General features: G+C 51.5%; 1 protein-coding gene across 6 annotated transcripts in view; it reads left to right on the forward strand.

Moving 5' to 3' along the window:
• Positions 1–14916, forward strand: part of IQSEC1 (IQ motif and Sec7 domain ArfGEF 1) — a 452933-nt gene that overhangs the window by 420511 nt on the left and 17506 nt on the right. For all 6 annotated transcript variants that reach the window (XM_037037676.1, XM_037037679.1, XM_037037680.1 and 3 more), the window contains 3 exons: positions 5387–5548; positions 8100–8222; positions 9666–9832. In XM_037037676.1, the coding sequence (XP_036893571.1) occupies positions 5387–5548; positions 8100–8222; positions 9666–9832 (452 nt within the window). The remainder of the gene's footprint in view (positions 1–5386; positions 5549–8099; positions 8223–9665; positions 9833–14916) is intronic.

Genomic DNA, 14916 nt, shown 5'->3' on the forward strand with positions numbered 1-14916 from the left:
TGCTGGCTCCAAGATTCTGATTGGACCCCGAGCCTGTTTCAGGCTCTTTGTCATTGCTGGTAGTGCTGACAGTTTAAACAACCAGCTCTCTTAGAAGCGCTTTGAGCTACTAAGGAAATCAGGATCCAATTCCCCTCTACATGAGCCATTCCTCCGGCCTGTGGCCCTCATTGCCCTCAGAGCTCCTGGGATCCTTACCTGTGTCCTGGGTCTGTGGTGCTTGTGCTGAGTCCCTTGGGAGGAAGACAGTGCCAAGGCAAGCCCTAACAGGTTGTCCCAGCCACACTGGTGGGCTGTTCTTCTATCTTACGTCCGGGATAAGTGCAAGGAAAACCTCGTCAGCCAGGTTCAGCTTGGGTTCTCAATATCAAAAAGAACTTTGTAAATATCAGAGCTGGATAAAGTAGGCAATCAAGGAGGTGGCGAGCTTGCTGGTCAGGGAGGTATGTGAGCAGATAGAAGGTGGTCACTCCTCTGCAGGACATTGGAAGGCTTCAAGACTGGGTTACCACATTGCAGGGCACTTCTGGGCATGCAGGGATTCTCCTGCCATATTTGGTGAGTCCATTCCACCCCTGTGGCCAGTCTGAGGGCCGTCACCAGGGTGGCTCAGCCTCCTGACCTCGGAGGATCCTGAGACACTGCAGGTATACAGACCCTTATGTTGGTCTCTGTGTCAGTCAGACACATGGGTGACAGGAGCCCAGTGAAACTGGTTTAAGCATAGAGGCCCTACTGGTTAATGCACCTGAAAAGCTGTTGGTCATCTCTTAGCCATCTTCCCCAGAGTCAGCCCCATCGCTTGCTGGTCTCCCCACTTGGGCAGGAGGGCCACCAGTGAGCCCTGGCTTATGGTCCAGCTTCAAGTCTGGGAGGGAACCCCTTGTCCCTCATTGACTCCTGCTGGCTCCCTCCACTTGCTATGGTGGGCTCTGACTGGCCAGGCTGAGAGGGAGGTCAGCTTGTTAGGTCTGGGGGCCAGAGCTCGAGGTGGGATGGGAAATCTGGAGGCCCACCGATGCCTGGCAGGGAGGTGCTATGCAGCCAGCCACCTGCTTCTGCTTCTCTTCAGCAGCTCAAGCAACTAAAAAGAAGAGAAGCCTGCTTTCGACCCTCCAGGCCCTGCTGGAAAAAAAGCAGGCAAAGCACTTAGCATTTGGTTACAGCAGGTTGGTGACCCTTAAGTCCACTGCCTTCATGAAAGCCCCACAAGCTTGGCATCGCAACTGACTGCTCACAGCCCAAGCGTGGGAGATGCTGTAAGGAAACCACTGGTGTGGTCTGCATGTGCTCACCCATTACAGCTGCGTCTGAATCAGCAGCTGACTTGGAGCAGCCGATCCAGGCTGTTGACAGACATCCATGCAGGGCAGACTGAAGGCGGGAAGGGCCTGACTGCACTATTGAGTGTAGCCGGGAGCCAGCAAGGTCCCAACAGGCAGAGGACTCACATCAACAGATGTGCGGTGCACTGGCTGAATGCTGTCAGAGAGATCCTCCAGGGCTGCTCACTCTTCTGTGTATAGCCATTCAGAAACTTCCTTCACCATCTATATCCATCCCCTGGAACCCTCAGCCTGGCCTGACTCCCCCACCCTTACTCATCTCCTCATCTATACCTCCTGCCACCATGCCTTTCCTCTCAATTTCTTGTAGAGCTCCTGATCACTGGTCAAGGTCCAGTCAGTTCTGATTCCTTTCTTGCATCATCTCTGTGGAACCTGCTGGGTGGAATGAGTCCCTCCCACATACTAAAAGCTGGAGCTATCAGGTTCACACACAGATCTGCTGGCAGATATTGTCATTTCTACCCTCAAATTATGTCCTGGATCAACTCTGTCTCTCCACCCTGTGCACCATTGCCTGGATGCCTGCAGGAGTCTTCTAGCTGGGTTCCCAGCTTGGACCTGGCCTTGCTCCCTACAGAGCAGCCAGAGGGAGCTTCTTAAACATGGACATCAGGTCCCATTATTGCCCTATTCAGAACACAGGGGGACTTCTCATCCCACTCAGAGGAAAACCAGACTCTGTACAGCCTGCACAGTGCTGTGTGGTCCACCCCCGACCCATTCCTGACTGCCATCCTCACCCGCTTCCTCAGGGCCCCTCTTCTTCTGTTCTCAGCCACCCTGGAGCCACCTCTTGGTCCTCCTGCAGAACTCACGCCCACCCAGGGCCTTCGTATGTGCTTTTACGTCCACCAGAAAGCTTCTTAATCACTTTCGTCCCTGAGTGTCGCCTGCTCAGAGAAAGCTTCTGCTTCACCTGCAGGAGCCCCTCCCCATGTCCTCTGGCTGTCTCTCAGTTCCTTTGGTCTTCAGACCGTGGAATGCAGCCTGCCATTGTGCTGGGCAACCATGGCTGGTCCTTCTCCCCGCTATGGTCCCAAGTGGTGTCTGGCACGGAGGAGACACATGGTACTTAATCTAGGAAGAACCTAGATATGAAAGGCTGCTCAACACCACTAGCCAGGGGCCCTTGCCAACCACTCCTTCCTGCAGGGTGTCCACTCTTCCATTGCACTCTGAGCATCTCTAGGGTGGAAGAGCCCAGCTCCTGGGAGTCCATGATGATGCATGACATTGCATGTAAACAGAGGAAGGTGTGGGGGGCAGATAAGGGAGAGAAGCCATCCTCCTGGGAAGCAGGAACTGGCTTGGCCTGACCTGGGCACCATATCAGGACCATCAAGGGGCCAGGGGCCAAGCAGACCAGGGTGGGTAGGTGATACAAGGCACCTGAGTAGGAGAGGCCAGGCCCAGCCATCCAGTCATCGCCACACAGTTGCACAGGCCCATGGCTGACCCCTCATCCAGAAGTTGAGGGACAGTGGATGAAGGACCTGAACAGACACCTCTCCAAGGAGTACATACAGAGGGCCCAAGAACATATGAAAGGCTACTGAACATCACTAGCCGTCAGAGAGATGCAAATTACAACCACAGTGACCCCTGACTGGTGTGGCTCAGTGGATTGAGTGCCAGCTTGCGAATCAGAGGTTCATTTCCCAGTCAGGGCACATGCCTGGGTTGTAGGCCACGTCCCCAGTAGGGGCAATGTGAAGCAACCGCACGTTGATGTTTCTCTCCCTCTCTTTCTCCCTCCCTGCTCTAAAAATGAATAAATAAATAAGTCAATGAAATCTTTTAAAACCACAATGAGGTACCACCTCATACCAGTCAGAATGGTCATCATAAATAAATCAACGAACAAGTGTTGGAGAGGGTGTAGAGAAAAGGGAACCCTAGTGCACCATTGGTGGGAATTCAGACTGCTGCAGTCACTGTGGAAAACTGTGGAATTTCCTCAGAAAACTAAAAATGGAACTGCCTTTTGACCCAGCAACACCACTGCTGGGATTATACCCTAAGAACCCTGAAACACCAATTCAAAAGAATTTATGGTTCCCAATTTTCAAAGAAGCACAATTTACAATAGTCAAGTGCTGGAAGCAACCCAAGTGCCTATCAGCAAATGAATGGATAAAAAAACTATGGTATATTTGCACAATGAAATAGTATGCAGCAGAAAGAAGGAAGGAGCTCCTTCTTTCTTTCATGACAGTGTGCATGGAACTGGAGAGCATTATGCTAAGTGGAATAAGCTAGGCAGTGAAAGGCGTACCTTATGATCTCACGTATAACAGGTACCTAATGAACAAAACAAATGAACCAGCAAAATAGAACTAGAGGGATGGAGACCAGGAACAGACTGACAGTGACCAGAGAGGTGAGGGGGAGAGAGAGAGTGGTGGAAAGAAAGGGAAGGGTCTGATCAAGGAACATGTGTGAGTGACCAATTCACACAGACAACAGGATAGAGACTGACTGTGGGGGCATGGTGGGCAGGGCAGTGGAGAACAGCAGGGGTGGGGGGGTTAGAATTGGGACAACTAGAATAGAAAAAGAGGAAAATAGAATGTTGGGGGAGGGGAGGTGGGCATAGCCCAGGGTCCCATGGGGGCCAGCATGAGTGGGTCAGTGAGGAAACATGACCTGTCCTGGACATAGTCTTAGCTGTGGAGTGGCTGGAGGGGCCTGGAGTGTGTGGGGTTCTTGGTTAAAGATTCTAGAGTCATGGGGAAGAACGGGGGGTGTTGAGAGCCCTGGCAGGGGTGAGGGGACAAGGCCACTGTTTCACCACAGTAGTGCCAAGAACCATCTGGCTAGCAGCTGCTTCCTGCCAAGCTCCTGGGGGTTAGGTCAGGGTGTGTGGTCATCCCAGGATAAAAATAGAAGGGTCACCTTGTAGCAGAAGGCTCACTTTTGCTTACATGGGGAAATCCAGTACCTGCAGGACACTGCTGTCAGCCAGGAGCTGCAGCGCTGATGGGGCAGGTTGACACTGGCCCTCATCTCCGTGCCCTCGGGGGATAGCAAACCACTGATCTCCGCCCACTGGGCAAGGAGTACCCCCGGCTCCTAGGTGCACCCCAAGGGCTCCACAGCTTCTCAGCTTCTGGGGTTGTCAGGGTCACATGTGTGGCCCCCTCACTTTACCCTGTCTCCTTGGACCATCAGGACCTCCCTGTGAGGTCAGTCAAGCTCATGTCATACCGCATAGCAGGCAGGAGCATGGAGGGAGACCCAAAGGGATGGAGGGGCCTGCCTGAGGTCACAGCTGAGCCCAGGGGGGCCTCCCTGCCCCACAGCTCCCTGTGCAGGTGGACATGCTCAGCCCATCTCCAAAGCCCTTGTCAACTGCCCAGGGAGGGCATGTGCTGCACCTCCATTTCTTTTGTAAATTGTGGCTAATCCTAAGATCCTTTCCCGGTGCCTATTGTGGGCATCATTTCAGGCACTGTTAGCAAGTCCTTACAACAAGGCAAGGTCACAAGGTTGTGGAGCTCCTAAATAGTACAGGTAACAAGAGTGCTGACCCCAAAGAGGAGTGTGAAAAGTAAGTAAGTGAGTGTATAGGGTGCTTAGATAGTGATGCACAGGGGTTAGAGATTGTTTATTCTCTGTGGGCGGGTGGGGGGCAGGCCAGCGTACCAGCATGTGCTGGGCAAGTGGTTCTAATCTTCCTGGAAGTGCAGCATGGGGCACCAGCTTCTACTCAGTGGGGAGGATAGAGCTCCGTGGGTGGGGGCCGGTTCTGTACGAGCCCGGTGTTTGGGTCAGCACAGGGCAGCTGGGGAGGGTCCCTGCTCCAGTACCCATGGCTATGTTCCTGTGTCTGGTGCAGTCTTACCATTCTTGGTGCAGGATCTGGGCATTTCGGGGTTCCCCCATGTTGGAGGCTGGGGATGGGACAGGACATGGTGCTGAGAGCCTGGGGTCTCCCAGGGCCAGCTGGGGTGCCGTGAGTGCCCACAGAGGCGGAGAGCAAGCTTGGAAGGGCCAGGGTTGCCAGGGCTGAGCCTGTCTTTTGTCCCACCCACCAGGAAGCCTGAGAAGGGCATCCAGTACCTCATTGAACGTGGCTTTGTGCCGGACACACCAGTGGGAGTAGCCCACTTCCTGTTGCAGCGCAAGGGCCTGAGTCGACAGATGATTGGCGAGTTCCTGGGCAACAGGCAGAAGCAGTTCAACCGCGATGTGCTGGAGTGAGTTCTGGGGCTGGGGCTTGGGCCACATAGACGCGTTCATGTGGCAGACTCCTTGACTTGTCAGGCTTGCCCTGCTTGCTGGGACATATAGCCAAACCTCCCCTTACCTTTATCTAGCTCCTAGACACCCCCACACCATTTTACACATTACATGCCAGACATATATGTGGGCATTCACCCTTGGGTGCCCCCCCTGCACCCTTGGCACCATAGCTCCCCTTCAGGCAGCTGAGCCACCCAGCACTCAGTGGGACAGAGGTGTGGGAGGTCAGGGCCTTGACATATGCCCTATGATGGAGTGAGGAGAGCTAGCCCAGAGAGACTGCAGCCTCTCCAAGACAGGGAGCACCACACCCAGGTCTCTGCCTCAGCCTCTCTCTCTGGCCTCTCCTGGGTGGAAGATCAGGCGGTAAGAGTCCAACCCCCACCTCCTCACCCCACCCCTACCCCTGGCCCAGAGAGCCGGTGGCTAGAGCACGCAGCCACTTGGAACCCTGCAGAAAAATGGGTTTCCAGCTCCCTGGTGGCTGCTGGCAATTTTGACAAGTATGCCCAGCATGTATCCTAAATCTCTCCTTTCCTCTTTCAGACTGTCCTGAGTAGAAAGACACCTGCTTTTGGACCCTTGTGTTTACTATGTTCAGGCCCTGTGTCCTTATCTTACCTGTGAGGGTGGGTGTCAGGTATCAGTGACCCCCATTCACAGGTGAGGAGCCAAAGCCAGCAGAATGGGATGGCTCCGTACGTGTCCTGCTCACCCTTTGCTGGGACCTGGGGGATTTTCCCCAGGCTTATTGAGGATTTTTCTGACTCAGGCAGCTAGGAGTTGATATGCTGTCCTTGGACAGATCACCCAGAAACAGAAATCAGAGCCAACCATCAGTAACAATGGCACTGGCTTTCGTCTGTCCAGCCCCTGCCTCATCAAGGAAAAGGACAAGCGAGGGGCGTGGCCACAGGTGCACCTGCTGCCTCTGATGCTTCCCTGCGGGGAGGTGGATGGGTGCTGTGGCCTGTGTTTCACAGATAAGGAAACCCAGGGTCAGAGCAGGAGGGACTGGCCTGGGTGCACCCCACACATGTATGGACCTACATGTGCACATACTCATTCAGTCATACACATGGACACGTGTACACACATGCACCCAGGAGGTGCAGTGAGCCACGGGCTTTGGCCGTGGCTGCTATGTGGCCATTACCCACCAGAATGGAGTCTTGTGTCCTTTCTTAGCCAGAGTCGCCCATTGGGGCAACTTTCTTCCTACTCAGTGTTTCTATCCTGGCCTCATTGGGAAAGCCCTGCTGCCCTATTAGTATGGTTAATGCCACTCTCCCCCTATCAAACCTGTATGAGGAAAAGGTCAGGGAAAAGCAGATTATTAGCTCCTTAGTGAATTGGGCCTAAAACCAGTTCGGTCCAGCCCTGCTCCCCTATAGCCGTTTCTGCAGTCCCCTCTGCTGCCGCCTCCACACTGGCTTCTGGTCTGTAGGAAATCCGTGCATTGTTCTCCTTGGATCAGAAAATAGCAGCAGCCACAGGAAGTAGTGAGGTTCTTCCCTCCGCACCAGCATCCTACTCAGGTGCTGGTCAGCAGATAGTACCGTGTAGCCCCTGCCCCCCTAACTTCCCCCACAAAGGCTGTTGCCCAAGTGCTCAGAGAAGTGTGGGGGCCACAAACATCTTATCCTAAGACCATTGCTCCCAGTGAAGGTTGTGCTGTAGGAGTGGGATTAGGTTCCCTCATTGCCAAGGCCTCTGCATTCCCAGCAAGGGTGGCCATGGCTTTGTTGAAGACATAAACCAGACACCAGTTTATGCTATTTGGGTCCTTGGTGCAGGCCTCTCCCTGTCTGTTCAGGAGTCCTGATCAGAAGACAAAGCAGGCTGTGAGGCAGGAGCCTGGCTCTGATGAGAACCAGAGGCCTCCCCAGGCTCCACTCCCCATTCTTCTGATTGGCAGACAAGAGGGTCTCAAAAACACTGGCCAAACCCAGCCACCTCTCTCCATACCCTTTACGTTACGGGACAGCTCTGTGTGAGATGGCTGTGTGGAGAGTTAGTGCCCCGGCCTCCATTTCCTCTTTGTGAAGATGGGAGTATGCTCCTTATCTCTCTCACAGAACACGAGAAGATTCATGCACTAAGTCTGCTACATGCCTGGTGTAACACACAGGCTTGAAAACATTTGTTTCTGTACGAAGGGTCCTTATTGGGAATAGCCATATGATCTGGCTGCCTGTATGTCTTAGAAAATTGCACACATAGATGTAGGCACCAACATTTTCCTACAGTTCCAGGGCTTTATGGGCCTCCCCAGAAGCATAGGGATCTTTAGCCATAATCTCAATTGTCTGCTGATGGGAGAAGCTGAGCAGGTGTCCTCCCAGACTAGTGGCAGCACTGTCCCTATGACCCCGAGGGCAGCTCCCTGACACTCCTGCACCACCCCTCTGTGCGTCCTTTGCCAGTGTGTGCCCACCCTACTGATGGGAAGGCAGCAGGGGCTGTGTGGGAAGAGGACTCTGATGTGGCCTTGTCTTGTTTCAGCTGCGTGGTGGACGAGATGGACTTCTCTGCCATGGAGCTGGATGAAGCCCTCAGGAAGTTCCAAGCACACATTCGGGTCCAGGGGGAGGCTCAGAAGGTGGAGCGGCTCATTGAGGCCTTCAGGTTGGGCCGTGGCAGGGCAGGGGGAGGGTGTCAGGGACAGGAAGGTTCCTAGCTCAAGGGCTGAATCCCTTAGCCCCCTTTCCTGTGCAGGGTTGGTAGCCCTGAACTCACCTGGGAAGTGGGGTAGAAGCCCCTCCTGGGTGCCAGGCACTGTGCTAGGGCCAGGCTTTTTGAACAGTCTTTGTCTTCCTCCAAGTCCTCATGAGCCTCATCTATTCATGAGTCCATCTGTGTTTTCATTTGTTTGCCCTTTTACAGGGACAGCCACTCTTTCATAGTGACTCAGAGCACAAGCTGCAGAGCCAGATGGCCTGATTCTAACACCCTGCTCCACCACTTACCAGCTGTCTGACCTTGTACTTGTTAACCTCGCTGTGCCTCACATCCTTGCCTGTAGAGTGGGAATAACAAAAGCACGTACCCTAGACAGGTTGGAGGGTTTAAACCACTTAGGACGTGTGGGCACACTTATCCCAACACCTGGCGTGACAGACAGCCTGCATTCAAGGTCACTGCACAGTCTTTCATCCTGGAACTCTGTGCACACCGTGTGTGTAGGGGCCTCTGCTCCTTGCTAAGCACGATAGACACAGTCAACCGCTGATGAAGCCCTTTGGGCTCAGTGTAAGTGGTGGGCCAAGGAGGAACGTGGACACAGGAGGAGGGCAGTCCTAGGGCCTTGGATAGGGGGCATATTCAGCCACTTCCTTTCAGGAGGGCTTCTTGGAGAGGGTGGCCCTTCCCCTAATGGGGAAGACAGAATTGAAGCCTTCATCGTCTGAGTGATGGAGCTCTGTTTCTGACACTCTTACCATGCCTCCTTGAGGTTACCGATGGAGAGGCCTCTTGGAGGTGGGGGCAGATAGTACCATGTGGCTCCTGCCTCCCTAAGTTCCCCCACAAAGGCTGTTGCCCCAAGAGGGTGTATTTGAGGCAGTGGGCTTAGGTACCTTAACAAGACTCCCCAGAGACTGAAACATGGAAGTGCACCTCCGTCTTCACTGGTGTGGAGGCCAGGCTCCTTTACCTCAATCCAATACCCACCATCACATCCCTGTTCTAGGAATGACCAGTGAGTTGAGGGCACACCCCTGCTTTTTAAAGCACATCCTTGAAGGTGCACATATCCCATTGGCCACAACTTAATCACATGTCCGTACCCATCATAGGGAGCCTGGGAAATGTGGTCTTCACCCTGAAAGCCATTGCCTACTGTGCAGGTGTGTGGGATGTAACTAGAGTGAGAAGGGGCGAGTGGATGGTCAGGGCCCACTCTGCCAGGCAAGTGTTGTACCTTTTTACCAGGTGCAGAAGGTGAGGCTCCAAGGGCAGTGACAAGCCTCAGCTGTTTAGAGCTAGGCAGCTACTCATGAGTGATAGGCAGACTCCCTCCCTTCCCTGACTGAGGTGGCCCTGACCCTCTTCCATCTCCACGGCCCCCAGCCAGCGGTACTGCATCTGCAACCCTGGGGTGGTGCGACAGTTCCGGAACCCAGACACCATCTTCATCCTGGCCTTCGCCATCATCCTGCTCAACACAGACATGTACAGCCCCAACGTCAAGCCTGAGCGCAAGATGAAGCTGGAGGACTTCGTCAAGAACCTCCGAGGTGAGCTGTTCTGGCCCTGGGCTCAGATGCACAGCCTCCTACCAACGCCCTCTGAGCATGAGCCCCCAGCCATGTGTGGGGCTGAGAGGTGAATATGACACAGCCTCGTGCTGGGTGCGTGGGAGAGCAAGGGGGCCTGGCTTCAGCCCCTGCAGTTCCTGCTCAGAGGGGCCTTTCAGGAGTGTTGGTCCCAAGAACTGGCAGACACAGCACAAATTACTATAAAGAACAAGTGCTTTCTTAGTAGTGCCCCTGGTAGGAGCACAGCCTGGGTGACACATGCCTGGGTCTTAGGATGTAGGGAGCCTAACCCCTGGAGTAAGTGATGTTTTTAGCTTATTGTTAGAGGATGCATAGGAGTTTGACAAGTTAAGGTGGAGGGGAGTTGGTTATGAGGGGGCAGAAGCTGGAGAGACCACCTCATCATAGTGCGAGAGGTCCAGGCCAGACACGGGTCAAGCAAATCCTGGTCAGAAGGACATGCAGGAGAATGGAGTCTGGACGTCGAGAGTCCTGGAGCCTCCAGCAGGCGGCAGCCAAGCAGATGAGCCAGCACACGCCACCCCGGCACTGCTGCACCCTCCCTGTGTCTGCCCTGCCCATCTCCCCTTCACACTTAATGTTCCTCTCAAAACCACTTTGTGCTTTTCTTTGGTCTTTTTATTTAAATATACCTTTTAAAATATATTTTATTGATTATGATATAACATTTGTCTCATTTTCCCCCCTTTATTCCCCTCTGCCCTGCACACCAACTCCCACCCACATTCCCCCCCTTTAGTTCATGTCCATGGGTTGTACATGTAAGTTCTTTGGCTTCTACATTTCCTGTACTATTCTTACCTTCCCCCTGGCTATTTTCTACCTACCATTTGTGCTTCTTATTTTCTGTATAGTTTCCCCCTCTCCTCCCGCCCACTCCCCTGCCAATAACCCTGCATGTGATCTCCATTTCTGTGGTTCTGTTCCTGTTCTAGTTGTTTGCTTAGTTTATTTTTGTTTTTTAGGTTCAGTTGTTAATAGCTGTGAGTATGTTGTCATTTACTGTTCATATTTTTCATCTTTTTCTTAGATAAGTACCTTTAACATTTCATATAGTAAGGGCTTGGTGATGATGAACTCCCTTAATTTGACCTTATCTGGGAAGCACTTTATCTGCCTTTCCATTTTAAATGATAGCTTTGTTGGATAGAGTCATCTTGGATGTAGATCCTTGGCTTTCATGACTTCGAATACTTCTTTTCAGCCCCTTCTTGCCTGTAAGGTTTCTTGTGCGAAATCAGGTGACAGTCTTATGGGAACTCCTTTGTAGGTAAGTGTCTCCTTTTCTCTTGCTGCTTTTAAGATTCTCTCATTATCTTTAATCTTGGCTAATGTAATTACGATGTGCCTTGGTGTGTTCCTCCTTGGGTCCACCTTCTTTGGGACTCTCTGAGCTTTCTTAACTTCCTGAAAGTCTATTTCCTTTGCCAGATTGGGGAAGTTTTCCTTCATTATTTTTTTCAAATAAATTTTCAATTTGTTGCTCTTCCTTTTCTCCTGGCACCCCTATGATTTGGACATTGGAACATATAAAGGTGTCCTGAAGGTTCCTAAGCCTCTCCTCATTTTTTTTTTGAATTCTTATTTCTTCATTCAGTTCTGGTTAAATGTTTTTTTCTTCCTTATGCTCCAAATTGTTGATTTGAGTCCCAGTTTCCTTCCCATCACTATTGGTTCCATGTACATTTTTCTATGTTTCACTTTTCTTAGCCTTTATTTTTTCATCTAACTTGACCAAATTCAACCAATTCTGTGAGCATCCTGATCACCGGTGTTTTGAACTGCGCATCTGATAGGTTGGCTATCTCTTTGTTGCTTAGTTGTATTTTTTCTGGAGCTTTGATCTGTTCTTTCATTCGGGCCATTTTTTTTTTTGTATCAATGCACCTGTTATGTAGTAAGGGGTGGAGCCTTAGGTGTTCACCAGGGTGGGACTACTTACCTTGATTCATTGTGATGCTGTATGTGGGGGAGGAGTCCAAGAGGGAACAGTGACACTTGCTCCACTCTCTGCCAGTTTTCAGTCACGTCCCCCACTATCCACAACTAAATTGAGCACTTTAAGTGCTGATTCCAGGNACATTTTTCTATGTTTCACTTTTCTTAGCCTTTATTTTTTCATCTAACTTGACCAAATTCAACCAATTCTGTGAGCATCCTGATCACCGGTGTTTTGAACTGCGCATCTGATAGGTTGGCTATCTCTTTGTTGCTTAGTTGTATTTTTTCTGGAGCTTTGATCTGTTCTTTCATTCGGGCCATTTTTTTTTTTGTATCAATGCACCTGTTATGTAGTAAGGGGTGGAGCCTTAGGTGTTCACCAGGGTGGGACTACTTACCTTGATTCGTTGTGATGCTGTATGTGGGGGAGGAGTCCAAGAGGGAACAGTGACACTTGCTCCACTCTCTGCCAGTTTTCAGTCATGTCCCCCACTATCCACAACTAAATTGAGCACTTTAAGTGCTGATTCCAGGGTAGGTGAGTTCGTGTACTTTCTAGTATCCTGTGGGTCTCTCCAAGGAACTCTCCTGTGAGGCTGGGAGTTTCTCCCACTGCCGCCTCAACCCCCCACAGGTGTTTTTGGTCAGAGGCTTTGAGGCTTTATTTCCCCACACTGGAACCCAGGTTTTGCAGTCTATCACGCTACCCAGTTATTCCTCCCAGTTTATCTGCACGCAAATATGGAAATGCCCAGTTCTCAAGCTGCTGCCTTGCCCACCCCAGTTCTCCAGCCACTGCCTCACCAGGAGTCCTCTCCACCCAGCTGCCCATCTCCACCCCTCCTACCAGTCTGTTTGATTGTTTCTTCTTTAGCTCCTTGGTTGTTGGACTTCCATACAGTTTGATTTTCTGTCAGCCCTGGTTGTTGTTGTTTTTTTAAATTTGTTGTCCTTCTTTTGGTTTTGCAAGGAGGCACAGTGTGTCTACCAATGCCTCCATCTTGGCTGGAAGTCCTAAATATATCTTTAAAAGGAGCCGTATATCATTATCATAAATGGAAAACTCGTAGCATTTGCCACACATAGGCAGTCATTATGAAATGCATATAATGAAAAGAAAGTACCACTGTTGATTCCAGCAGGAGCTGTTTCTGGCTAGGCCCTGAGGCTGAGGCTGCCCTTCCTTCCTTGGCAGGTGGCTCCATGTTAGACAGGTGCTGACCAGGTGGGCGGCAAGAGAGGGCCCTGCTCCTGGCATCAGGTAGAGAAGGAATTGAAATGGGAACAGCTGTTTTCCAGGTGACTCCATGTTAGCTGTTGGCATGTGCCTTTAGTAGCTGGAGTCGTAGAAGGAAGGGGCGAAGGAGCGGTACCCCTTTCCTTGGGAAATGCCAGCTGTAGTGGACTGAGGTCCCCTGAGAAATGGCATCATTGTTAAAAAATGGATCTATTTAATTTCTTTCACATACAATTTCTTAGTTTATTAATCCTCTCAAGAAAATCTGTACGATCCCCACAGAGAAGGTCACTGAAGAATCTTTACCCCTTTTGTTGTCCAATCTCTAGCTCACTTTTTGCAGCACCAACACTGGTCTCTGCAGTCCCACCGACTCTCTTCATTCTGTCCCTGCATTCCTCTTGGTCTTTTCCTGAGGTCTTTTTCTCCTACAGGTCCTGTCTTTCCGGTCTGTGTCAAGGTTCATCTCTCTTTGTGTAATCTTGCCAAAGCCAGTTGTCTGGCCACCACCAAGATGGGCTCTGAATCCAAATACACAGATGACACCTGATGTGATGTCATGTATTTTGGCTGCTTTTTCCCGAACTTCTGTCCTTCCCAGGATGAAGGATGTCAATGACCATTTGTTTCCGCTGAAGCAGTCTGTTAGTCGTGAGCTTCCTGGTCTGGATAGTTACTGTGCCGTCCGTGATGGTGGCTGATCTTTAAGCAGCCAGGGAGGAGGTATCATATTTTTTTTAAGTGAAAAAAAGCTGGTATAAATCAAGTCCAACGGCGAGCTTGTTGAGCAGTTTAAACTTTCTACTCTTCTCCTTCATTTTTGTAGTAAAGGCTGCTCTGTCACCTCTCCTGGGATTTGAACCATTCTAGCATACCCCCTGGTGGTGGGCACTGCCGCCACCAGGAAGGCTAGAGAGAACAGAGGCCACCAGGAGATGGTGGGATCCCCCCCTTCCCAAGCTTGGCTGGCCCCTGAGGGGACACAGAAGCTTAGTTCAGAGCACTCAGATAGCCATTCCCTACATGGAGCGTACACTGTGTGAGGGCTGCTGCTAGGTCTGAAGGGCTTTGTCGGCCTCTCCCCGTAAGCCTCTCCAACAGAGCAGGTTCTCAAACCTCTGAACTTGTGCCAGTCTACTCTCTGAGGATGGATGTGGGTTTGTGTTTCTTTTGTGAGTAGGACTGAGTTTCTTTTCTCACAGCAGTTTTCAGGTGGTGCAGGAGAAGGTATGCGCTTGTTATCAGAGCAATCTGGGTTTGAGTCCTGGCCTCCAGTTACTGCCCATGGGGCAGCATTTGGCAGACTGTTCAGATGTACTGAGCTCTCACTTTGTGGGGCACACCATGAGCTGCTCACACTTCCTCACAATAGCCCTCTGAAGTCACTTGTGTTCCACAGATGCCCAGCTCAGAAAGACTGGGTCACAAGGCTAACAAGGGGTGAAGTGAGGCCTTGGGCCCAGTTTTGGAGCCTGAACTTAGAAGTCCTATCTATATAGCCTCCCCTCACCCCAACCCCAACCCCTTCCCTGGTCCTTGGCTTTCTCATCTGTGGAATGGGGCAGTATGCCCACCCCATGGGACTGTGGATCAGCAAGGTAACATTTATAAAGCCATCTGAGCAGCCCCCCTATGCTTGTCTAGGTAGCTGTGCTGGCCTTGTCCCCTACTGGAAGAACTCTGAGGAGTTGATGACTGACCGAGGATGTTTCGTATCTGTGGTTCTGGGAGGTCTGTGGTTCTGCTGGGAGTGGTAAAAGCGATCACTATTCTGATTGGTTTAGAAACTGGTAAATCAGAGTATGCCTGGCATCCGAGGCTAACTGAGCCACCCAGGCCCCAGCCCGCTGACCTCTGACCACTG

Source organism: Sturnira hondurensis, unplaced genomic scaffold (assembly GCF_014824575.4).
Source record: "Sturnira hondurensis isolate 20B ecotype Veracruz unplaced genomic scaffold, ASM1482457v3 Scaffold0023357, whole genome shotgun sequence".
Classification (NCBI taxonomy): domain Eukaryota; kingdom Metazoa; phylum Chordata; class Mammalia; order Chiroptera; family Phyllostomidae; genus Sturnira; species Sturnira hondurensis.